This window comes from Lissotriton vulgaris, unplaced genomic scaffold, assembly GCF_964263255.1.
Source record: "Lissotriton vulgaris unplaced genomic scaffold, aLisVul1.2 SCAFFOLD_1397, whole genome shotgun sequence".
NCBI lineage: Eukaryota > Metazoa > Chordata > Amphibia > Caudata > Salamandridae > Lissotriton > Lissotriton vulgaris.
Genome location: NW_028245425.1, coordinates 606,659 through 634,166, shown reverse-complemented (window position 1 = coordinate 634,166; position 27,508 = coordinate 606,659). Strand labels below are relative to the sequence as shown.

General features: G+C 46.6%; 1 protein-coding gene across 1 annotated transcript in view; it reads left to right on the top strand.

The window, feature by feature from the left end:
* Window positions 1-317: 317 nt before the first annotated feature.
* MMP24 (matrix metallopeptidase 24) overlaps window positions 318-27,508 on the top strand; it is a gene marked incomplete at its 5' end in the record, with an annotated part of 172,809 nt that continues 145,618 nt past the window's right edge. Inside the window, one exon of the mRNA XM_086949070.1 lies at window positions 318-434. Coding sequence (XP_086805196.1) covers window positions 318-434 — 117 coding nt within the window. The remainder of the gene's footprint in view (window positions 435-27,508) is intronic.

Below are 27,508 nucleotides of genomic sequence, written 5' to 3'. Positions count from 1 at the left end.
CAGCCACAAAATGTATATCTGTTTGTCTCTCCTTTTTACCTGAAAAAAAGTTAATGCTTTGTTTTTACCTTTTTGTGCATGAAGGTAGAGTGAGTGTGGCAGGCAGAAGGCATATGAAAGCTCAGCTTGTTATTGTATCAGCCAGGCTTCATCGTGGTTCGAGCTTTCACAGACTCGCTCAACGTTAGCTTTAATATTCCAACCACTTAATTTAAACAAAGCTAGTTTCTTAATTTACGAGTCTGTTGCTATGAGGGAATAATATGATGACTTCTTTATGTACCTTTCCTGACAATGCACTGATGATCGTTTTTTAGGTGGATGAAAAGACCTCGATGTGGAGTTCCTGATCACCCCAATTTGAGTCATAGACGAAGGAATAAACGCTATGCACTAACCGGGCAGAAGTGGCGGCAGAGGCACATCACATACAGGTACTGTAACTATATAGAAATGCATGTTTGATGTACATTTTCAATCCTTGCTTGTGTGTTGGCCAGCCCCGTGGAGGTGTCCCCATAGTTACACTGCTGGGTATTTGTAGTAAATCCAATACACAAATGTAGGTTCCAAGAAGGTTTATTCCAGAGGAACAGCTTAACAACCACAGGTAGGGAGATAGGTCTTAACAGCTTCAACTCCACAGCAATCCAGTAGAAGTCAAGGCAAAACATTCTGTGAAACATAGAGTAGTTCCAAATGACATATAATAATTCCAAATGACATCAGGTCATGGAATACCACACACCTCCCCCCTTTTAAAAAAAAAATGAAAAAAACAAAAGGGATAAAAAAACAATAAAAGTAACATATGAGCAATATTGGTTAATAATTAAGATCTAACATAATCCTTGAACTTAGAAGGAACACATTTGACACGCTCACTACGTCTTAAGGAAGTCTCCTCAAAGTCAGCATTCAGCGAAGAATTATCAATTTCAACAGAAGAATTAGGTAAAATGTCAGAATGAGTCCCTACATTAGAACTATTTACAAATTTATTCTCTAAATTGTCATATACCTCATGTGTCCCAGGAAACCCATTTGAGTTGTGGTCTAAGTGGAACTTCTCAGTAACAATAGATTTTTGAGTGGGAGGAACGTGTGTAGTACTGGTCTTGCATAAAGAAATTCGCCTCAAGTTCCATATTTTACCTCCTTCCACCCTGACAGCTTTGCTAAAAATCTCAATGACCTTGACAGGATCAGACCATTTACATACCCTCCTGTGTAGGAGTCCACCAGACTTTACTCGAACAAGGTCACCAATTTTGATACTACAAGAATTGTACTTTCTTTTTTCAGAATGTTGGATCATTCTTTCCTGGTACTTGCCAATTTTATCCTTCAATTCCTTAAAATCTACTTCGTAAGAAGAGTTACTTCTTAGCCACCAAGGTAAAAGCCTAGAACCTGGTTTCCTACCACGTAATAGTTCAAAAGGAGACAAACCAGTCACCGTATTGGGAGATAAGCGATAGGTCAACAAGGTCGCTTGAAGCGCTCTTCTCCACTTCAAGCCACTTTTCACAGCCAACTGGCAAGATTCCTTAATGACCCTGTTGAACCTTTCAACTTGGCCAAGGGTTTCGCCCATTGTAATTTCTCTTAAAAGCACAGGCGAACTGCGCTTATGTGCGGATCTTCGCAGTCTTAACAAAGAAATATGGATAGATAAACACCCTTTACCGAACATACATGAACTTATTTCTGCGCTTTCTGGTGCTACTGTGTTTTCTTCCATTGACTTAGCCAGTGCCTACCATCAGGTGGAGTTACATGAGGACTCCAGGAAGTTGACTGCATTTGTCACTCCAGAAGGTATGTTCCAATACCTTCGCATGCCTTTTGGTTTGGCAAGTGCAGCTTCTGTATTTCAGCGTCTAATGAAAGAATTACTAATGGAATGCAAGGGTGCCATAGCCTTCCAAGACGACATTTTGATTTTTGGGCAAGATTGCATTGAACATGATAAGAACTTGTTTTCTGTTTTGGAGAAAATCAAATCTAAGGGACTCACATTAAAGTTCACTAAATGTAAATTTAGACAGGATAAAGTAGAGTACCTTGGTCATGAAATTTCGAGCAATGGCATCAAACCAAAAGTAAATCATGTTCAGAGTATTGTGAATGCATCTGCAGCAAAAATCTCAACAGGTTTACCATCCATAATAATAGTACAAGAAGGAAATTTTTGCTGAACACATTCATCGACAGAAAGTATACAGTTCAAACTGTTAAGAACCTCCTCTTCTTCAGGAGATATGTAGTTGATTCTCTGACCTGATCTGCATGCATTACCAAAGTGCCCTTTTTTCTTACACTTTACACAAATTTTATCCCAGGCAGGACAGCCTTTGTAATTACCCACATGAGTGGAACTTCCACATCTGTAGCAGAGAATAGTATTCTTTTTGACAAAATTTCTATTGTCATAGGAATTTTTTACAAATTCTTTTTTAAAATTAGTTTTGTTACCAGAAAAACCTGAAATCGGCTGATTTTTGACAATGGCTACTTCAACATCAGGAACATTTGTTTTCTGATTTCTTCCTCTTATTTCGGACACGAATATTTCTGAATGTTCTATGCCTTTAGCTATGTTCACTACTGCAGATAATGTGGTTTCAGTTCCTAACCAAAGTCTCTCTTGGATCTTTTTGCTTTTAGTCTTCATCATTATTTGATCCCTAAGGACTTGTTCGTAAGATATAGTTTCAAATGCACAGGTGCAAGCAAGTGAACGTAATGCTGCCACGTAATCTTCAATTGTTTCATCAGGTTTCTGCTCTCGAGAATAGAATTTGAACCTTTCCATTACGGTGTTTATTCTTCTACCGAATCGAATTTTCATTTGTTTGGCAGCTTTATCAAACACATCCATATCACCAGCATCATCTAAGGGTGGTAAATTGTCGAATTCTTTAATTCCAGCACCCCCTAGACAATGTCTCAAGAGAGCAAGTTTCCTTTTAGCAGAACAACCATCTTTTTCTAATACTTCTACATATGCAATGAACATGGGATACCAAAGATCCCATTCTATTGAAGGATCACCTGCAACTTGAAGAAAATGAGGAGGAGCAGAAATATTAGACATTTGTAAATATAGCTGAAAATAAACAATGTAAGTAATTAAATTATCCTGAAACCTGAAAAATAAGGATATTAATATAACTGGTGTGCAAATCACCGTAGTAATGGATTTGCTGAAAATGTCGATTTTTCCTCTTATAGGATCACTGTTATCTTTGCTGTTTAGTTCTTTATAAATCCGAGTTTATTTCCTTAAAAATCGCTTTTGAACGTGAGAAGTGGCAGGAATAAGTCTTCGAGTAAACTTTGAAAATATACTCGCAATTTCGAAGAAAATACTTCAGCCCTTTACTAAAATGGCCGCCAAGAGCGTCACGCATGCGCGATGACGTCCGCAATGACACGTGTATCCCAGGATGCAACTCCGCGTGAATAACAATGGCAGAGCGAAGGGAAACACGAAGGACGCCTCGTGAAGGAAACGAACTGTGAGATTCTCGAGGTGAGTCTCTTTGAAAGTAAACAACCAGGGAGACACACACCAGTATGGGAAATTGAGAAAGTATGTAATAAATATTCTCACGTTCGTAATGCTTTGAAACACACCGCTCGATAGATGCGGTCGAAAAGGCAACAAATCGAAAGTTATTAAAGTCGATGAGAAAACTTACATTTGTTCACGTTTCTCGTGTTTACAGGAAACGGATCTTTCACGCAATTGAAGTAGGATTCTCATCTCACGTTTCAAATAAGCAGGTCTTTCACACCATGAGAATGTAGGTTTCCTTGATGTTGAAAAGGATAAAAAAAAAAAATGACCAATCCAGGAGAAAAAGAAGTGAACGCTGTTTCCTTCTGAGATCTGGATCCCCAATCGTCGCCAGCAATTATGTAGTAAATCCAATACACAAATGTAGGTTCCAAGAAGGTTTATTCCAGAGGAACAGCTTAACAACCACAGGTAGGGAGATAGGTCTTAACAGCTTCAACTCCACAGCAATCCAGTAGAAGTCAAGGCAAAACATTCTGTGAAACATAGAGTAGTTCCAAATGACATATAATAATTCCAAATGACATCAGGTCATGGAATACCACAGTATTGTTGATGATTTCAGGGGCTCCCAAGGGGGACCACACTCTATTGGGCTTTGAAACGGTCTTGGCCAAAAGGGAACCAGCAAAACACTGGAGCTCCCCGTTGGTTTCTTCTCTATTGAACTTGCGGACCACCATGGACTGGTGTACCAGACTGGAAGAGACAATATATCAGTCTAGGGGATGCCCTCGGAAGCATGCCAAGGTGTGTGGGAAATAGTGGGAGTATTGTGGTCTTTAAGATGTTCAGTTGTGGATCCTCTCCTGGTCTTCAATGCTTTCTGTTGTGGCTATATCTTGTGTGTGCTCAGAAAACCAATAAAATCTGATTATCAAAAGAAAATTGGAAGTCACCTTGAACTTCAATGAACATAGAAAGCAACTTGGCATTTAGTCACGTCATTCTATATGCTCATGGAACTATTTGCTGACTTGCAATATCCTTTTAATGTACGGCATGGGGTACTCTATTCCATATATAAAGAGATACCCCAATGATGGGCTCTTTTTATACAGTATTGCATTTGATCTCATGTGCTGGAGTCCATTATGCTCATAAACTATACATACAATGAAGAGAACAGTGACAATGGTGACGCCTGCTTTTAAACTCAAACCATTCATTGAACGGTATGGATGACAAATGAACAAATTATCGAGTTTTAAGTTCACACGTATCTTCACAATATATATTTGAAAGATAAGTAGATTTGGAGCTAAGAAAAATAAATCTTTCCTAATGGTGAACGATAAGCCTGCATTAGGAGGAAAAGGAATACTAGTCACTTTCCTGCTCACATCCAGGTGGGATGCTTGTTCAGAGGCAGGCTCTGTTTAGTTGTAGGCCACTGTAAGAGTTAGGGATTCAAAAATGTGATGATACAACAACAAATGAAGATCACAGCACTGAAAATAATGTGAATTAATCAAAATAATAATCTTTGGAAAAATACCAATAAAAAGCCTAAAGTAGAAATGTAAGGGAGGATTAAGGATCAGACGCCTAACTAGTTTATGAAACGAACAAGCATTTAACTGCCGGGGCCACAGGGAGTACAGCTTTATGCTAAAGCTTGTAAAATAAAGGTCTCAAAACATAATGTTCACACACAAACACAACTGAAATAAAAAGATGTTTTTTACTATTATCAGGGTAGCTTTCATGAACTTACTGTTGTACATTTCTCCCACACAGCTGTTGGGCATGAAAAATGTAACACTTGGTTAAGATGGACTACTCACAGACCAAATCAAGGTACTGCAAGTTGTAGACCCCATGGTCCTCTGCCCCTTTTACCTGGATGAGAAACATAAAACATGCTCTTGTAAAATGATCTGTAAATTCCATGATTTCAAGAGATCACTTTGAGTTCTGCCACAATATCCAAATCATCACTCGCAAGATACGCAAGTTAATTTCCAAAGGCAAAAGATTCTCTGCAGGTCACGCAAACAGTAGTGAAGAATCTGAATCATTATTTGATTTCAAATTCTAAATCAATACCTTTGTTGTATCTTATAGCTATTGTTGGTGGGCTTAGTTAAAACGTACCACAAGATTAACCACCATTTTCCACTGGCTAGCGACGGCCCAAATGAAATGTATCCAACCAAACATAGCAGCTAGGCATCATTAAGGCTGCACAGCCCAGATAGTCACTGAGGTGTGTAAGTACCAAAGTAGTGTCAAGAAAAATTGTTGCCCACCTCCAGGGTCCGCTGCTTACAGACCATACAATAATACGGAAAATACAAAAACAGAGAGGCAACACAAATATTCAATTCAACCAGCAAGAACACATAATCTTGAGACTTCGGGTAAAGTTTCAAATTCTTCTTTATTAGCTTCAACCAGACAAACAAGCTGCTAATGCGTTTCTCCCTAAACAGGGCTTCCTCAGTGCTATCACAACACCACCAATAGGTACTTATGTGTGGTGTAGATAGTTGGTTGGTAAACAATGTCCCACTCGAAATAAGTAGTCTTATAATTAATTAACAATGTCCCACTCGAAATAAGTAGTCTTATAATTAATTAACAATGTCCCACTCCAAATAAGTAGTCTTATAATTGAACTGTCAGGAGATCCGTAGTAGGTCTGAAAAAACGCTCAAGGCAAATAATGACAAGAAGATGTCTCTGGAGACGTCGTCAACAAATGAAGTCCTGTGAAACACATGTGTGGACACTCAGTGTTTCCCCACAAATGAGAGTCGTAGAGCGTTGCTAGTGTATGCCATTTTCAGCTTAGATTTCGGTACAGGTAATCCAGTGAAGAGTCGTCAGCCCAACTGATCTCCTGACAGTTTGTTTATAAAACTAATTATTTCGAGTGGGACATTGTTTACGAGTTGGCTGCTTGTTCTTCCCTGCCGGCGCCTTGCTGTGGACCAGTAAAAAACTTAGGGATAAAGTTCGACAACAAGCTGTCCTCTGGACATCAAATTAAAAGGCTGTCCGGAACATGCTTTAAGATTTTGAAAGCGCGAAATACATTTTTACCGCTACTACCCGTACATGCTAGGAAAACGGTCATCCAAGCCTTGATTATGTCTCGCATTGACTATGCCAATGCGTTATATGCTGGCTTGCCAGAATATCTCATCAATAAACTCCAAGTGATCCAGAATGCGGCACCTGGTTGCTACTCAACCACCCTAAGAGTGATAATGTCATGCTCCGGGACCTTCACTGGTTGCCTGTGAAAGAAAGAGTGAAGTTTAAGACCCTTGTGATGGTACATTCCGCCTTATACAGTATAGGACCTTCTTACCTGAGATCAGGATTCAGCTTCAACATTCCGTCTAGGCAACTGCTGGTTTGCACTACTAGGATCCTCAGACAGAAAGTCAGCGGCAGATCACCGACCAGGTTGAGTGCAGTGGACTGGAATCATCTCCCCACTGACTTATGAGCTGTGAGTGATTCGGGGCTATTTAGAAAGAAGCTGAAAACATGGCTCTTCAAATAAATTGTGACTGCTCCTCCTAACCATTCGGTAAGGAACGTGCGGGGACACTCCTTGGAGTAGCTGTGTGTTAATAATAATGATAATAATAATAATACCTCTTTATACCAAATTAGCATGAGTTCCACAACATAATGAATTTCCCTGCTTTCCCTACATAAATATACTGCATTACAATACAAACCAACACAGTTTTAAGACACTGTCAGTAAAGTACAGCATACATAACATAATACTTTAATAAAATATGAATCAACTGAGGCAAATAATTGAAACAACATTTTAAATAATATGAGAGTAAACGCATTGATAACATTTTTCTAGATGGAAATGAAGTAGAAAATAAAATAGTTCTGCAAGGCACAGGGCGCTATACCCAACTTATTGGGATCATTTTTGTTCACAATAATATGTGATTAATCTGGGAACTTTCTTAATATGTGTTGAACGTGTTTCTTAAGTTTACAGAGCCTGCAATATGACAGGTGGGCGCACATTGATGACGAGGAGACATGACAGAAGTTTTTGCATGGCCTGAGTCAAAAATGTTATGTGTGTTCTATATAACGTTAGAACCTGATTCCAAATGTTATAAAAACTCTTTAAAGGAAAGAGAAACTCTTCAGCTCCAGAATTAAGCACTGTAGTTGTAGGCCATGCTAGAAGCCTCATAATTAATAAACAGTGCAGTTTTGATTCAAAATCAACATCCTGTTCTTGGACACCACACGACTGAGTGAGCCCACAGCTCAGCTCCATAGGCTGTCGTGAAGGCGATGGAAGGCTTCAGGCCTGAATACCTTCCTTCTCACTGCTCTTTTCCCCATGGTTGGATGCCTCTAATCTGCTTGGTCAGTGGACCGGTATCAATGTCACCCTCTCTCATGAAAGTGGGCTGCAAATTCTGTCAGCGCCCCGGGAAGGGCCCTCTGCAAATGTGCAAGTGTGATCTGTGAGCTGCCCTTCAGGAATGATGTCTATACGGAATGAGGTGTGACATGGGCTCCGGCCTATAGAAACATTTTTAATACTACTGGCTGCTGAAATGCTGGAACTGACAATTTGTGACTCTGACCACGATATCCACTCTGATCTTGATTCTATTTGTTTTCTTCTAAGGGTCCAATACCAGCCTATAAGTCAGCTGCTCACCCAATCCACATGTCTTTGAGAGAGGTCTTCTATGTTTTCATCCAAACTCTATTGCTTAAAAAAATATATTAACACATCTCTATAAATCCTCATTGAAATATTGCTCGTTAGCATGGTACTTATGTATCTACATGTCCTAAAATTGTATAATGTAGACCGTGCTGCGTAGCCATGGAGAGGTGGACAAGCAGCTTATACCCTAGGTACAATTCATAATCTACAGTGAAGTAGAGTGTTCAGTGGGTGATAGCGTACTGTCATGTCAATGGGTAAAGTTGTCTGAACAGGAGTGTCTTCAGGTCTTTACTGATTTGTTTGAGGGTTGGAGTAGTTGTGGTTGATTGGAATCTTGATCTTCTTTCAGATCCTTGGTGTGAATGTTTTTTGTTTTGTGTTGTTTTGAATAATATTGGTGTATGCAAACAAATTGCACTTTTCTGCCAGTTAGAGGTCCAAACCACTTTACATTTCTTAGTTTTCTAACCCCTGGTGTGGTGCTGTCATTAGAAACAAGCTCATTCAAGGATTCCATTTTGGGCAGTTTAGACCTCTATTCCGAGACTCAAAGGCTGTGTTGACCATAAAGGTTTTTTCTTAAGTTTCTCCAGATTTGTTACCAGATGCCAAATATAGTTCTTGGCTTTACTCAGAAAATGTGGATTTCTACAACCACTAGGACAAAATATATTTTTTTCTTCTCACAAGAGTGTCTCAGGAACATAAACATCACATATCCAATCACCTAATTTCACAGCCATCAAACAATGATGTCAGGATCATTTTATTTGGTGCAAAAACCCCAAATTACTGATTTTCTTTACAGATCCCTGTGTGATTTTAGGTTTAAAGCATTTTTATTAAGACAAAGAACACGGGGAGAGGGGATAGGAGGTTAGGGATACATACAGTAAAGCAAAGAGATAATCGTGACATCATGAGTGCAGTCGCGGAATGAATCCCTGAGAAAAAGGGGGAAGCAGCAGCAAATGAAAGGTGAAATGCATGCTACATCTCCACTCTGAGCATATTCAACACCCCAAGGCTGATCCAAGAAAGCAATGAAAGGACACAGAGAAGCCTAGCCCACCCCCCCTAGAACCCCCCCCCAAAGGAAACTCCCCAACTCCCCCCAACACCCCCGTCCAATGTACCATCATCTATACTACCTGCCCCCCAACCACACCCCCCCTCCAAAAACCAGCCCCCCGCCCACTCTAGTCTGCTGGAATCACCGGTGGTGTCAGCCGTAGAAGCCTGAGGTATCTCGGACAGGTGAGCTCCCTAAATTCAGTAGTTAACAGCGCTCGGAAGGGTTGCCACAGCTCATCAAACTGATCTATGTCCCCCGCCACCATGAGCGACAGTTTCTCCATTCCCAGCACATGCCAGAGTCTGTGCAGCCAACCCGTGATGGAGGGGATTGTGGTAGTGCGCCAGTGGATGAGGATGTTCTGAACCGCTGACCCCAGCGCGATCGCGATTTGCCTGCCCCTACGGGACTTCAATGGGTACATTAGGCCGTTAGGAAGGCCCAGCAGTACATACGCCGGAAAGCGCGGCAGCTCAATTTCAAAGTGCGTGTCCACCTCATCGAGAACTTCCTTCCAATAAGCGGCCAACAAAGGGCAATCCCAAAGAATGTGTGAAAGGGTTCCCACCTGCCCACAACCTCTCCAACACCCCTTATCAATGTGCTTATTCATCTCATGCAGTCTCTCTGGGGTGTAGTACCAGTACGTGGACACCTTGGTGAAAGTTTCGGTGAGGCCAGTATGATACGCAGAGTGTCTCGCCCGGTGGGCAATCTGGTCCCACTCTTTGTGGCTAAGTGTCCTGCCCAGTTCCCTGTGCCATCGTTCCCTCCCCGGATTATAATAGTGAAAAGGAGGAGGCTGTAAGAGCTTATAAAGATCAGTGATCAATTTAGCGTCAGAAGCTCGGGTCACCAACCACCGCTCGTACGGTGTGATCTGACGGTCAGCGGTGTCCCGCACCTGGGGTTGGAGCGCCCAGTGTCGAACCTGCATATAGCGTAGTCTGTCCAGCTCCGTCAGGCCGAACTCCTGCTGAAGCTGTGGAAAGGGAACCACTCCCTCCGGCCCATAGATCTGAAAAAGCGCTCGACAGCCCGCCGTCCTCCAATGGGAGAAAGCCCCCGGCTCCATCCCCGGGGAGAAGTCAGGATTATCCACAATGGGCGTGAATGGTGAGGGGAACGTGGTGAGGTCCCGGACCTCGCAGACCGCGTCCCACACCCGCAGGGGAACCCTCGTGACGAAGGAAGCATAAAGGTTGGGAGGGCCGTGAGCGCGGCGCAAGAATGGGACCTCCTGGAGGGTACGCCCTGCAACCGCTTGATCCTGAAAAAGCCAGTGCTTGTCGGATTCCCACCTGCTCCACTCCACAAGGTATCGTAGCTGTGCCGCCTGGAAGTATTTACGGAGGTCTGGAATGCCCAAGCCACCCGCCTCCGGGGCAAGTGTAGAGAGAACCCTCTTCATCCGGGGTTTGCAGCCCTGCCAGACAAAGCGCGAGATGTCAGCCTGCGTTTGTCTGATCCAGCCCACCGGAGGCTGGAGAGGTAGGGCTCGGAAAAGATAAAGGATCTGGGGCAGCACCGTCATCTTGACCGCTGCGATCCTGCCAAGCCAGGATAACAGACCCTTACTCCAGCGGCCAAGCTCCTCCTTGATCTTTTTGCTGAGAGAAGCGTAATTAGCCGTCACCATCGCCGGCAACGTTGGCGCCAGCAGAATCCCTAAGTAGGATACTAGTGACGACGACCACTGCATGGGGAAGAGCCGCTGAAGGTCCCGCCTAGTGTCCGTAGCCAAGGACACATCCAAAGCCACAGATTTGCTCATATTCATCTTGAAGCCGGCCACGCGCGAGAAGGCATCCAACTCGCGGATGCAAGCGGGTAGGGACCTCCTAGGGTCGTCCAGGGTCAGCAGGACGTCGTCCGCGTAAAGGCTGACCGTATGAACATACCGTCCCATCTTGATCCCGGTGGCATCTGGGTTGTGGCGGATCCTCTTGGCGAACGGCTCCATGTAAAGAGCAAAAAGGAGTGGGGAGAGAGGACACCCCTGCCTCGTGCCGCGTTCGATTGCAAAACTACGGGAGCTGCAACCGTTGACCCGCACCGTCGCTGAAGGGTTCTTATAGCAGTTGAAAACCATCGAGCAGAATTTATCACCGATTCCCAGTTTCCTGAGAACCAGCTCGAGATACGGCCAATGAACCCTGTCGAAGGCTTTCTCAGCGTCCACTGCCAGCAGCATCCGCTCACCCGGAATCCGTGAAGCCTTCTCCAAAATGTGCGTCACTCGTTTAGTGTTGTCGGCAGTTTGTCTGCCGGGTACAAAGCCTGCCTGGTCAGCCTCAACCAGACCGGGGAGGTGCAAGGCCAGCCTAGACGCCAGAATCCCCGTGTACAGCTTGAGGTCGACGTTCAATAGCGAGATGGGTCTGTACGAGCCACATAAGGCCCGATCCTTCCCAGGCTTCGGAATCACTGAAACCGTCGCACCCAGAAGGTCCGGCGGGATGGCTCCCGGGTCGGAGAAGGAGTTAAACAACCGAGCGAGGATAGGGGCCACAACCGGGCAGAAGGTTTTGTAAAACAAGGACGTGTAACCGTCCGGGCCCGGGGCTTTCCCGTGCTTAAGTCTAGCTATAGCGGAAATCACCTCCTCAACTTGGATATCACGCTCAAGATATTCCGCCTGAGCGGGGTCCAGCGCCGGGAGGGGCACAGACTCTAGATATTCCGCGGTTTCCCGCGGCAAGGAGGGCTCCCCGGTATACAGCGCCTCGTAGAAACTGCAGAAGGTTTCCGCTACCTCCGCATCCCCGGAAACCGCCACCCCATCCGCACCCAAGAGTTCCTTTACCACATTACGCTGTTGCGCAACTCGAAGTCTGTGCTCCAGGAGCTTGCCACACCTGTCCCCCCCTGTATAAAAGGCGTGCTTCAGACGTAACGCTGCGTATTCAGCCCTGTCCATGTCGAGCGCCGACAGGAGCTTCCTAGCCGCCTTCAGCTGCCTCCAAACCCTTGGAGCGCCCGTGCGGCGGTGAACCTGCTCAAGCTCCCGAACCTGGGTAGTTAGCTCCTCCCTCTTCCGTTGCCGCTCCCTATTTTCTGCCGAGGAGATGGAGATAAATTCCCCCCGAAGAACCGCCTTCAACGCGGCCCACTGTGTCGCTAGTGAAGTGTCTGAATTACTATTATGTGTCTGGTAGTCTCGTATGGTCTCCTCCATGTGTTTCACCACTGTTTTCTTGTGCAGAAGGGTGTCCCTAAGGCGGCACATCCCCCGGGAGGGGGAGATCGCCGGCCACGCAAACGCCCCAACAACCGGCGCATGATCAGACAAAGTCAGGACCCCAAAGTCCGCCGCCCTGGCAGCGGTGTGCATCGGCCCACTAACCAGAAGATAGTCCAACCGTGCGTAGGTTCGGTGCGCATGCGAATAATAGGAGTAATCCCTGTCTGTAGGGTGTAAAGAGCGCCAAAGATCATGCAGATCCATGTCCGCAATCCGGGCCTTCGCTGCTTGGGAGAGTTCCCCAGTCTGCGGGAACCGCTGCGCCGACCTATCCAATGCTGAGTCAAAAACTACATTAAGGTCACCCCCTAGAATAACATGACGATCAGGGGAGGCAGTGACATCCACCAGTACTGAGTCCAGGAAGCGTTCCTGATGGTCATTCGGGCTATAGACGGAGCCAACAGTAAACGAAATGCCCCCCAGGCGGAGGCGGTATGCCAAAAGCCTCCCCTTCTGTTCAGCATATTTATACAACACCTCCCCCCTGAAGGAGCTCACTATGAGAATGGCCACTCCCGCGGTTTTGGTCGCGGCAGAGGAGAAAAACTGGGTGGGGAACTTAGCGGAGCGCAATCTGTGGCAGTCACGGGACAGTAAGTGGGTCTCCTGCAAGAAGCAAATGTCAGCCTGCGTCCCCTCGAGGAGAGATAAAATCGCTCTTCGTTTAACAGGGTTATTCAGACCCTTAATATTAAGGGTCACCACCTTCAAGGACGACATGTCTCCCAGGGACCAGGAACGCTATGCTGCGGTCAGGGAACCAGAGGGGGGGGGGCGCGGGGCAGCAGCGCGGGGCAGACAAAAGTAAGCCAAGTGCGGACACAGGTAACATCGGACGGTTCTTTCCCAACTCCAGAACAACCCCCAACCCCACCCCAAACAAACCAACGATAACTAGGCAGATGCCAACTCAAACAACCCATTGTCTCAGTCAAGTCCCAAAACGGACAAGTCTGTAGTAAGTAGTGAAAGTGGACGTCCGGCCACTCACCTCCTCCCGCTCCCCCCCGGACCCCCCCCCCAGCCCCTGAACCTGGCATCGAAGAAGCTGTGTCCATCTCCCCCGGAGTGAATCTAGGCCGTCAAGGCCACGCCGTTGGAGGCGGACGAGTCCCTGGCCGCTTCCCTCAAGGCACTGGCCATGTCCGCTCTGATGGTAGGCGAGTCAGGACGCCCAGCACTCGCTGTCGACCATCGTCTCGTTGACCTCCGCCGGCCCCCTCTATCTGAGCGCCTCCAAGTCGGCGTTGCTCCATCTTCCTCCGTAGCCGTGAGCCCCAGGACACCGCAGATATCCTGCAAGGAGCGCAGCTGATGAAGCACCCCATTCCAGCGAAAAATCAAGCGGAAGGGATGCCCCCAGGAGTACGGCGTCTCGTTGTCACGCAGAAAATCGGTCGCAATCCTGAAGGACCTGCGCTTCTGCAGCGTGATGGCAGAGAGGTCTTGGTAGAGCGCTACAGGACGCTCTCGGAAAGTCAGTGGTTGTTTCCTGCGGGCTTCGGACATGATGCGCTCCTTCAGTGGGAAGTCAGGCAGGAAAGCCAAGATGTCCGGCGGGGGCGCCGTCGACTGGCGCTGTCGGCCGACTCTGTGGGCTCTATCAATACGGATAGGAAAGTCTGCGGCCTCCCCCAGGATCTCTCGGAACAAGTCTTGCAGATAGCCCACCAGGTCCGTCCCTTCGTCCGCCGACTGCACACCTCGTACGCGAATGTTATTCCTCCTCGACCTGTTCTCTAGGTCCTCGGAGTGGGCCTGGAGTTCAACACATTGCTCCCGGAGACGGAGAACGTCCTGCTGTAAGTGGACAATCTCGTCGTCCCGGCGCTGGGCCGCCGTCTCCACCGTCTCAATCCGTTCACCGAGGCCCTCCACCTCCCTGCGGACCTCGCGCACTTCACTGGCCACCTCCCGCTTCAGAGTCTGGAAGTCTTCCTTAAGCGAGCTGAACAGTTCTTCCATAAAAGATCTCGTGACAGGGGGTTCTCCTCCGGCCGCGTCCGCTGCGGCTCGGGAAGACCCCGGCGACGGCTGTGCCCTGTCCCGCTGTTGCTGGGCCCTGCTAAGCATGTCCGGCAGGGTACGGTCCCCTTTCCGCGAGCCACCTCTACCAGTCATCCTGGTCGCTCTCAACTGAAGGGTAGGCACGGGCCCCGACCACTTCGGGGAATGTCCAACAACCAGCAAGGACCCGCTATGTGGAGCTCCTGGCGAGGCAAGGGACCCACGCCACAGACGACAAAATGGCGGGTCAGTCCAGTCACAGCAAGCCGTGGGCGCCCGACCAAGACAGCAGCTGGGGTCGGCACCGGGGGGACCCCGGCAAGTGCGCTCCGCCCCTGTGTGATTTTAGAGCCTCAGATTTAAAAGTCGCTCACAGAGACACTGCAGACCATAAGGACTCTGGTTTCAGAAGTCTCAATAATTGTTAATTATATCAGCTATTTTTGCTCAAGGTTATGTGAAGTAGCTTAGGTACATTTTTCCTTCAAAAAACACACACATGGACATACATTTGGCTACATTTTAATTATATTTCATCTTTGGATCTGCACAAAATCTTCAAAATTAATCGTTAATAATTTCAGGATTACATTTTGTTTATAGAAAGTCAAATTAGGAGTTGTTTCACATCATTGTTGTGTTTTATACTCCCACTCACAGGAAAGCTGCAACCCAGAAGAAAAATCCTACAGTGAGTCAATCACAAAAACTTTATTCGGACAATTGCAGCCATAAAAGGACAGATGATAAAAAAAATAGAGCAGCGTTTCGAGGTGCAGGACACATCCGCAGATAATACAGTTAGTTTCAAGGTTGACACTACATATAGGGTACATACCAATGATAAGATGCAAAAACATGTATAAAAAGGACCAATGGGTCTCAGACTAAAGATAAAAAAGTTTTACATTTTAAAGAAACGAAAAATAGGGCACAGAAATTGCTTCCTAGCATGAGCATACAGATTGTAAAATATTATAAAGTCCCATGTGCTTTGATTGGCAGTGCTATTGCATTAACATCTAGGCAGTGGTTCTCCTCAGACTACAGTCCTCGGAAAAGCAACTATCAGGTGCAAAAGACTAAATCGTAGTCTTGTTAAATAAAACCTGAGGTTCCCATTCGGAAACCAGGAGAGATAAGGCTCACACCCCTGTGTCAAATTGATTGGATTATAAATGCAGTTTACAAGCAGATTATCAAAGGCCACCTGGTAGGCTCTGCCTTGCCTATATCAAAATTCCTCCTTTATACTGGGGATAGCCCTGGAGTCAATCCTTGCCGGGTTTTCGCATACTCCTGCTGGCCCAACTGTAGGAATTATATTTTTATAAATCTAATCCAGGGTAAATTGAGAGCATTGTCAGAGAAAGACAATCTTCCAGTACTTGACATTAGGGTCCCCCAAATCCTCAGCCATAAGATTTGTGCCAACTTTATCCTGTCACCTACTGGTGTTAGGCCTAACTCCGACAGGCACATAAAGGCAGGACATGATTTGGGAATGGCAATAGCCTACAAACAAACATATTTTCTACCTGCTGAATTGGCCAAGGACCTTTATATCCCCGGACTCCTGCCCCATAAGATGCCACCCAAAAACGAAAACGTCCATTAGTTATTTGATCGGTTTGTGGCCCAGCCTTCTTGCAAATGAGAATACTGCCTCCTTAGCTCTTCGAGTATGAGCAGCCCTGAATTGAGGTAGATTCTACCAGGTTAGGTTTTGATCAAAAGAAAGCCCCAGATAATTAAAACACTTCACTCTATAAATTTATGTTACCCCTCCCCAAGAAGAAAGTCCCAGTTTTCACATTTCCAGGGCCTAAGCTCATTATAAAAGATTTTTGCAAGCTTGTTTTAAGATCGAGGCCCCCCATAAATTTATAAAATCCATCTAAACGAAGCTGGAGACCCAGTTCTTGCTATTAATACAGCGTCATATGCATACAAAAGCACAGGTAAGGCTCTTGCCTTAATTCTAGGAATATCCATCCCTCTCCCAGTCAGGTGGGATTCTAAGTCATTGATATAGATCAGGAACATAAGAAAAGCCAAGACACACCCTTGTCTCACCCCTGAGTGTAACCTGATGTTTTTTGTAAGTTCCCCATCTACAGTGAAAGTCAATGAAGCACCACCTCAACACAGTAGTTTAAGTTACTCAGCCGGTTCCAGCACCCAAGGAAGTCCCAGCACTGATGCTTATGATGGTCTCATTTCCTTATTTGTCACCCCCTCCAGTCTCTCTAAAAAAGACTTGACTGCATCACTTTGGAACGACAATTATTTTCAGCTGTACTGAGGATACCATGGACAACACCCTGATGTCTTTTGCCAGAAGCGCCTCACAGACGTCTCTATGCGCTCGCTTCCTGACCAGGGTATTGGGGCATGTCGGAAAAATTGGTAAATTATGTTTTTCAAACCCCAGTCTTGGCTCTCAGCACTGCTCTGAGGACAGACTCTCAACTCTTGGGAAATTGAAGACAGCCATCATTGTGCTGTCTTAAACTTCTGCCTCATATTAATCTCTCCACATTGGTAGCCCAAATGCTTTGTGTATTTTACACATCGGGGTTCATTTTCTGAATACCCCATCGTTCGTTGAAGAATCCTTTCCAGCACTGAAATCAGAGAAGACTTCTCCACTGTCATTGGAAGCCCTAACATCTTATGATGAGACTCCAGTTGCATGTAGCAAATGCTTCACAGCTTTTTTCCAGATGCACGAGTCCAGGATTACCACACTGTTCGAATTCCACCATTTCCACTTGGACATACTACTCTTTTTGCCCCAGGGCTTCCACATTCTGGTTTGCAGCTGATGACAATACACCCTGTTCCATTTGAACCACTCTACCCGCTAAGTCCTCTGGCTTTCCCTCTGCCACTTGAATCAAATGGCAGCGGATATTTGATAAGATTTTCATTCAGTCTTTTCGTGAAGATCATTGATTGATCTCAAAAGAGATTTCTCCGCTTTAATGAGGCCACCATCCTTTTGTGATGTCTCCGATTTACTTCTGCTCCCTGCTGCTTTTGATGTAGACTAGGAAGCAAATAAAATCCTCCTTCTTTCTCCTCATGTCGGCCATTTCCATTCCCTGTTAATCAGTAGTTACAGAAATTCTCTATAAAAATTGACTGCTCAGTCCTCTCTGGGGCAGCTAGGAAGGGTGGCGGTGTAGCCATTTTGTCCTAAAAGAACACACATGGGCATTGTCTCCTGCGCAGAGCCACAAGCAGAATGGCCACTTACCAGTTCGTGGTACGAATGTTGCCCGATGTTCCAGAGGAGTCTGCTACCCGTCATGTGACTGCTTTTCCCCATCGTTCTCCTCTGCCTTTCTGTAGGCCCTCCAAGGCCTGTGTGTTGGAACACGCTCTCGGTTCACCTTCAGCTCACTGCCAGCCTAGCCATCCCCCTCCAGACCTTGATCACTCACTGTATCCAGTACTACTTCACACGCCTCCCTAATCACTAAGGAGGAAGCACTGTGGGGCTTGGCATCACTAGGCGCTATGTTCTAATGCCCAAAAGCTGCTGCTTTCACACTTTGGGGGTGGGGGGGGCGTAACACACCCAGAAGATGTCTGAGGTCGAATCTATGCGGCAGACAGCAGACTGGGTGTTGCTCGACAGCACGTCTCTGGTACACTTGGATCCATATATTTCCTCCGAGGCAAAACAGCAGAGTCCTCGCTGGTGCACTGAGAAGACGTGGCCATCTTGAACCAGGCCATCTCTGCCCCTTATTGATCTTTTCATCACCCCCAGACAACTTGAGGTCAGTGCAAGACTAAAAATGACACCAACTGGCACATGCATCAACGTAGGCTTTGCGATTCCTAAATAGCGATTTTTAAGGAATCGCTATTTAGGAATCGCAAAAGCCTATGCATGTAGGAATCGCAATAAAAATAGCGATTCCTAAACATTCCTTTATTGCTACTCGCAAATTGCTAGTCGCAATTAAGGAATGCTGTCCCATTCATTCCTATGGGCCTATAGGCCCATAGGAATGAAGTGGAGATTGCATGAGCAATTTGCGAGTACCAGTAGGTACTCACAAATTGCTCATGCAATTTCAAGGGTGCAAGGGTGTCAACATGACACCCTGTTGCACCCCTAAAATTGATCTCTGCACATAAGTTGCACATACACATGCCCTAAGGGCATGTGTGCGCGCAACATGAAACTTTGAAAAATGCACAAAAGCGCATTTTTTTAAGTTTTAGCAAATTACCATGAAGTTCAATTTCATGGTAATTTGCTACTCCTATTAGCGAAATCGCTAATGTTTTTAACTTTCATGCATTGCCTTTAAGGAATCTCAATTTTGGATTCCTTAAATTGCGATTTTTGCATTTGGGATGATGCATCCCAAATGCAAAAATACCGGGAGCAAAGGGGTGGATTCTGAGAATCTGCCCGTTTGCGACCGGTATTTGGTTTGATGCATGGGGCCCCAAGTTAACATGTTACTACACCTGTTTCGTTTCCCATAATGACCTGCACATTCTAAAGCAATGGGTGCAAGCTCAAAATGAATCAGATTTCCAGTGATGTCATCAACTAATCCATTACAGGCTCATAATGATTGCACACATGAACACAAAGGCAGTGCTCAAAGCACGCTCCCTCGCTGGCACTGTTATAGACGGAGTTCTGATCAGCTACTAGGTTGCACTATGCCATTATCCAGTGAGGACCTGGTTAGTCCTGCAGCAAGAGGAGCAGGCAGCACCCCCCAGAAGGGCAAGACCAATACAAGGGTGGCGGGTAGGGCCCAGCTACAAATGACCAAGATAAATCGATTAAATATGTAATTTTTCAAGACCTTGAGAGCAAGCAGTCTGGACAGGATGCGCCACATCTTTTCTCTTTTACCTGAAATGACTTGGAGCCAAACCATACCATGCAGAGTGTCATTCTCCCCCTTATCAAGTTGCTGTCTGTGCTACATTTCTTTGCAACTGGTTTCTTCCAGAAAAGTGTGGCCCTAATAGATGTGTTGGCACAACATACTGTTTTCAAGATACTCAATCAAGTCATGAACGCTAAAGGCAAAGTTTGACAACATTGCAGGATTATCTAATGCACGTGGGTCTGTTGATTGCTAGCACACCATTTTGCCCAAAACACTATATTTAAGTCAGCAACATTATATATGGGTGTTCCACACCGTGAGATGGCAGAGTGCTTGCGAAAGTGGGATCACAACAAAACAATGTAAAACATATGGTTTAACCCTTTAGGTGCTGATGACGGCTCCCAGTCGTCATGAGTCATGGTGGGCGTGTGCTGATGACGGCTGGGAGCCGTCATGACCACGCCCGCGATCGGAATGTCCAGCACCAGCGCGGAATTCCAGCCACAGCGAAGGTGTTAAAGGGGGTAATTTGTCAACTCCTTATTTTGCCCCATTACAGTCAATAGTTGTGCCAAGAACCCCAGAGCATATTTTCCAGAATGCGACGAAAAAGTACTCATGTTGTGGGATGCAGAGCTGTGCTTCATTCACTGCTGTGAGGACATTCCCAGTTCCATTCATGACCCCTTGGCTCTGAGGAACAGCTTTATACTTTGCACAAGGAGACACACCACCCACTCAGTACATGCCTGCTTTGTAATGTATGAGTTTCAAAATAGTTCTATGTGTAATTAGAATGTTATATTTGAGCCTTGAAGAAGCAATTATTTGTGAAACACGTGTTGGCTGTTATTAATTACCGTGAAGAATAATGGTTGTCATGTATTATTATGTATGAAGAATCATGTCAGACTGGACATTCATCTGTGACAATGCAAAGAAAGTTCTCGAATTGAACATTCATCTGTGACAATCAAAATAACTTTCTATGAAATATTCTATTCACAGTCCAGTGACTTTATATTGTCTCTCAGATAATCAGTTATGTCTTGTTGTTGATAACGTTACAGAACAATATTTGAAAACAAAATGTACAGTAGCATGTTGATGTCGGTGGGCAGCACCATGACTCACAACACTTTTGTGAGAATCAATGACAGAAGCAGAAAACAAAAAGTGACAAATTAGGCCCTGAAACACTCTTCAGTTTGCTTCCAGACCTTTGGAGGGGAGTTCCATGTTACTTCTTTTCACCGATGGGGCTTGAGCGACAAGCCAGAAAAGGTGTGCTGCATTGTGCTTGTCTGATGTTTCTTGCACAGTATTGGGTTGTGGCAATGTGTTCCAAAGGAGGAGGAGGTGCATAATACCAGTGAGTGAGAGGCAGCAGAAGTGGGACATACCCACATCACCAGGATTCTGAAGTAAATCATCTATAGCTCCATCATATTAAAGTTTAGCTTATCCATCTACACAACACACTCTATCAGTGGAAAGAAATGCATGTCATTCTTTATGCAAATACACACTCATTGCACACATTTGATCTCAGTCACGTGTTGGCCATTTTCTAACGCGCTAGAATCGACTCCCGAAGGAGTATCTCTGCGCAATAGACCGCTGGGGAAGCGGTCCTGGCTTTCCCTGTGAGATGGTCCCTACTGGGTATCTCCAAGGTGAAACCAGGCATCCCCGGCGTATGTGGGGGGCCGATGTAGAGATGAGGCAAGCTAATGCCCAGAGTTGCCCAGTGTGATCACTGGTTAGAGTAGGCACCGAGGTAAGAATTATCGAGTCCGCTTACCCTGGTCCACAACCCTGAAGCGTCGGGAATTGAACCCTGGTCCCGGGCCATCCTCTGCTACCAGGTCTGCGGCCTCTAACCAGTGAGCCACACCACTCCATTCACTAAAACTTCACAACCATTCCAGGGTGAACTCACTATCTCACAGTTGCAATGCTTATTACTGACAGAATTCCCCGTACAAAATCAAGACTATGAGCATATGGCAATGCCTACTGGAATGCCCAAAATCTGACAACCTCCTAGTATTGAACTACTTTTCTTCATTGCAGTAACAGTTTTGAACATAGAACATATGTTCTCATTCTGGTTCCTTAGAGACACAGTCTGTCCCAGGCACAGCAACTACACTACACTACCTAACATCTTCCCTCATATTACTCTCACATTACCTTTGCATGCGTTAGGCCACAGTCTCCAGGTCTCTGCTGCATGTATTCACATTGTTGTTTCATCATTCATTATTGAGATCATATGCATTTTGCTTACTTGGATTTCAGGTGCATCCATCATCGAGACCTCTACCATGTCTTCAAGGGCCTTATCGCCATTCACGTCCAGGAGCTTTTCCTACCAGGGCTTGTGGTGTCGCTGACATGACGCCCTGCTATTTGATGCAAGAGTATTGTAGCCTTTGTTTTAAGCCATTCCATTGTTCCTTGATATTTCCCGTATCCTGTCAATAGATCAATCAATCGGGTATTTGTAAAGCGCGGCTACTCACTCGTGAGGGTCTCAAAGAGCTAGATGGATGGATACAGGGATCCCTTTGTCCGCGACTGCCTACCACAGACATGTGTATAAAATGAGGGTGGGGGTCTTCAACATGAGATGCCCAAGCAGGGTGGGGGACTCATCCTCCTCACATGGAACCTCCAGCTGCCTGTCCAGAAATATCTGCTTCGGCAGCCTGCCTGCTGCCATCACTTGAGAAGATTAATGTTATTGGCTCAGAATGGCACACTGGGAGGGTGGATGGCAGTGAACTGCAGGTGCTAATAGTGTACCCCCAAAATGTCCAGCCTGTCCAGCTGTGTTCCTTAGGACAAAGCACTGCACTCAAGAAACATGAACAGATCTGACGATGGCCAGACTGTTCTTAACCGCATGCGCGCTAGCGGGTTTTCCCGGTTACGTGACAAAGCCAGCTCGTCATGCGCTCAGCGCAGGTAACGCCCATGACGAGCTGGCTTTGTCATCCGCATCGAAGGGGTTAATGAGATGGGTGGCACGGATGAACCTTCCAAACACACCGCAAAAGACAGCTTTCTTAGCTGCCTTAAAATGGGAGCGGTGGCAGCATCTAGAAATGCTGTATTAAAATACTTGAAGCATTTCTGGACAGTGTCCATAATGCCAACTAAACTGTGACCCTGGATCATCACCTCATGGTCCACTGTACGAAAAGCAGCAGACAGATCCAGAAAGATCATTAGAGCTGAATCACCCTCCTCCAGAACAGACCTGATCTCGTACGGGGAAGTAACACATGTAGGACCTGTCCCAAGGCCTGGGCGAAAGCCTGTTTGCCGAGGTTCAATTAACTCAAGACCTGCCAAGCAATTAGGTTCTCTGGCAGCTAGACCAGAGCAGGAAGTAAAGGGCCAAGACATCTGTAATAATGTTGCTATATGAGCGTATTTTTGGGTTGTCCCCTTAGTCTAATCGAATAGTTCATTTGCCGCTCACATTTGAACTTTTATGTATCTTCCAAAGATCACACGTTTTAGCTTCCCAGGAGTTTTTGTAGTACCAAATCAAGCTTTCCCTCAATGTACATTTACCTATGTGACCAGGTGGTGCAAGAAATGGCTGATTGTGTAAACTTAAAATGTGACCGTCCACACCCCATCACACACGCCCCCACTGTCTCAGTTGTCATCCTGCTCTTTCTTTACACCAACTAGCAATCACCTACCTCCATCCTCTGCCTCCAGGGCCTCCCTCCCTTGCAATGGCCCATTGCCGTGCTTAAATGCGTTATATTCATTGCTCCTCTAAATTTACAAATCATTTGTAAATCATCTAAAATTACCTTTAGGTCGCATTTACATAGATCTAATAGATATCAGAACCACTTCAGTATCTTCAAAATATTTCAACTGGAAACTATTATCGTCAAGCCTATGCCTGCGAATCAAGCGTGATTGGGCCTAATGGCTTCGCGTGCTGCAGGAACAGCTGAGTCATCTGTTCAAGTCACCCTTGCCTTGCCGTGGGCCATGGAAACCCAGGTTCTCATTGGCCCACTGCTTGTGACCTTCTGCCAGGTGAGACTGGATGTTGCGCATTTTGTTTTGCGCATCCAGTGTGTCATGGGCCCTAGGTCAATGAAGGAAACGGGCCCATGGCTGCCGTTTGAATTGTAAAGGATAGCAATAATCAAGTTTGAATTGGGCTCTGGTGCCACTGCACCTGCTGAACCAATGAAAGATACACTCCTTTATATTTATCGACCTCACAGATGTACAGCCCAACCGACCCATCCACCATGATGAAACGTGCGTTACAGTATGGCGCATCCTGCCTCTGGACACTGCCAATGATAACGAGGGGCATTGCATGTTGTCACTTCATAACACTGCAGAACTCGAGACTGCACAGCTAAACATAATACAAGTGACAACTGAGAGAATACAGAACCTGAGACGGTACACGGACACCGCATGCCCTGACATTGGCCATTGACAATGTTGATCCCAACAATAGACCCTGACACTGCCTGCTGAAGCTGCACATGGGAATACAAAATGGGTGACAATACTAAACCCTGCACTGCCAAAAGACAGTTCATAGCCTGGCACTGCCACCATGACCAAGAATTCTGACACAGCACACTATGCACAGGAGAATCCATCCATTCGTAATGCAGACCTGCTCTGTCCACCATAATAGAGTCCACCCCAAAACCTTCTCGCCATGTCCCCGCCGGCAGTGCCTGAGAATGGGACACTACCCCCTGATATGTTGCAAAAAACTTCAAATGTAGAGTGGGGCCTTTAGGCCTAGAGGGATCTTGATGAAAAATCTGTGGGACCCTCAACAGCCATTTTCTGCCGGCGGTATGTTTGCCATCGACGTAGTCATGGTTGATAGCATCATCATTGGGTCTTTTTTTACCTCCACCAGAAGGTGACCCTGAAGTAACTGGGGTCTAATAGTAAAACAGTGATTTAAATTTACCTCTTATCCAGTAATTGATTTAATTTAGAACAGGATAAGGGTAAAGTTTAAAAACAAAGGTGGATGTGAATGTCAGATATGTAATATATCCTTCACATCATATGTAAAACATTGGTCATATATAAAAAAAACCTGATCGCCAACTCTCTGCGATACTTCATGCCACTGCACACCCTGACACTGCCAACTGACACAACCGACCCTGACACTGCACAGCCTGAAACTGCCCACTGGCAATACAGACCGTTGTTGCTACAAACTGAGGCTGCAAACACTCACAACACACACCCTCGCACTGCCAACTGTCACTGCACAGCATGACGTTTCAAAGGTGAATTTGCTGACTCTGACAATGAATACCCTCACACTGCAAAGTGTGAAAACATACTCTGGCACTGCCCAACCAGGCAATTCATGGTGACACGTTGCAGACCATCACACTGCAGGTCATTAAACCAAACACCCAGACATCACACTGACAGTGCATGACGTGTCAGTCTTCACTGCTCTACTACAGACTCTGACACTTAAACCCCTGACACTGCCCACCCTGATACTGCAGACTCGACAAGGCCCACTGAGACTTAAGGTACGGTGACACCGCACACTGTCACTGCACACCCTGAGACTGCACATGGGAATATGGGAGGTTTTGAAACCGAAGACACTGCCAGCCTTGGTTCCCACCACTCTGTGATGTTTGATTATTGACAATTTTGTGTGAACATTTGCTGCGTTCTCACCTTATCCAGTTGGTCTGGGGAGGTGGGAGACCCTGGGTTAGTTGGGATGCTATGACCCTGCCGTATGGCAGAGTGGGATTTGGGGTCCCTAACTTCCAGATTTATTATTTAGTAGCGCAGTGTAGTTATGCACACTCCTGGTGTCGTCCGGGTGCGCAGATCCCCTTTACTAAACCAGAGGCCAACGTGATTTTCACCAGCCACCTTAAACACTGTATTGCCGCGGGGACACCCCAGAGACCCTCAAGACATTCAAACTGCATCTACTACCAGTTGGGTTGAAAGTCACCAGGGCACCTACAATATACTCTCCCGAGATCCTAATCTTGAACAACCAGGGGCGTAACACAGGCCCCCGCAGCCCCCGCGTTGCGGGGGGGCTCAACGCGTCCCAGGGGCCCCCTCCGCAGCTGAGCAGTCAGCCAGCTTCACAGCCAGCACTTACTTAGATACCTCGCTGTGCTGGTCTTTTTAATAAATTAAATGGTGCGCGGTGCTCACATCTCCGCGTCTGCGCGGGGAGACTTGTAACCACTGTCATGCGCAATTATAGGTGCGTGTGTGAGGCATCCCCGTGACGTGCAAATAACGCGATTAGCAGCGAGGTAGAGCGTTTGAGTGGCTCCACATTCAATCCACTGTGGCCGCTAGAGGGAGCTCTCAATCTTCTCGAGGACGCCAGAACGCCAGAACGCCATCTTTCTCAGTTGCGGGGACGGCTGCAGTCACCCGCGGCTCCGTGAGAGGACAGCGAAAAAGGTCAAGACTCAAGTAATTTTCACCAGACAAAGCCGTACAGAGCCGGTTTGTGTGCGTGGGTGCGGTGCCCGAAGTGCCGAAAGTGCTGTGGTGCCCGGGAGCCAGCCACCGCCTCTGCTACGTCCTTTCGCTCGCTACTCTGCTCCTCTGCTCCTCCCCCTGAGGCTGACCGGAATTGTGACCGTCCTCGCTGCCTGGCCAGGTCTCTACCAGTCATTGAGCCTACCACACGGTGAGGTGCGAAGCGGGGGGGGCTGGGAAGCTGAGTGCGCATTTAGCGTTCACTTTGTGGCACAGACTCAGGACTAGTGGTCATCTGGCATATAAATTCTGCAGTAAAACCTGTAAAAAACCTGTAAACCCCCCCTGGAGAACTTAATAAAGGGAATAGGAAAAAGCACAGGGGTATTCACAGGGTTACGTGCCCGTGGTGAGGCTCACGGCGGCTGGCAGGTGTGAGCGCTGTATTAAGCGCTGTGATAACAACGCCTGCTAGCAGGAGAGGACTGCCTTTGATTTTCTGTCACCACATTTGGGATTTTGTGTCACCACATCTGTTATTTGTTGTTAAATGCTAGACCTAAAGTGCGGTTGGTAGGCGTGAGCGCTGTGTTGTGCCTCGAGCGCTGTGATAACAACGCCGCCACCGACACTGTTTACGGGCCCCACACTCACTAAGTACAGCCTTGAATAGGGGGAATTGGTGCGTGTAAGGCCCACGAAAATTACATATAGCAAGAGACTATAGGAGAAACGATGAGGACCAGAAACTCTTCCTTATTACAGGCCCAGATACAGGCTAAGTCTCGTCCTCATAGATCGGCCCGAAGACGGAAGGCAAAACTCTTCTACCCCCCAGGAGTAGGGGAGCTTCACCCCGGGGCAGCGCTTCTGGAGGGGACCCTCACGGATTCCCCTGGAGCTACTGGAGCCACACCAACTCTCCCAGGCTCATTTGTGGTCCCCCCAGCGCTGCCAGGGTTACCGAACATCGCACTTTCGCAAACAGGGGAAGAGGGGAAGTGTCTCCCCATAGTTAACTCGAACCGCTGCCCTGGCGCCGTTACAGCTGTCGCTAGGCCCTCAGGGAACAGAGACATAAGATCTTTTTTGCTACCCTCGGTTACAGGCTCTGCAGCACCTCTCAGGCCTCTGAACTGCTCATCAACTATCAAAGCTCCCGAACAGAGCCCGAGCACGACCGCGGGGCAGGGTCCAGGGCCTCCCTTAACACCATTAATAATCACCCTTCAGGGGGCAGATTTTCATAAGCTGGCTTCGGCTGACAGGGCACATTTGAGGCATGATAGCCCAAAATCTCTGCCCCAACAAGCATTAATATGCTCTCAACTTAATTCGGCGCCATACGAGTCCCTGAATGCTGCCGTTGGCAACGGTCCCCGCTGTAGTGCACCAGCATTAGCTAATAGAGAGCATATACCAGATGAACCTGGGAGCGGTAAGGCCCATGACGAAGGAGGAGTAATCACTGCATTACCGGCTGGGCAGTTCCAATCTCCGATCTTGTTGACCTGGAGACCCCCGA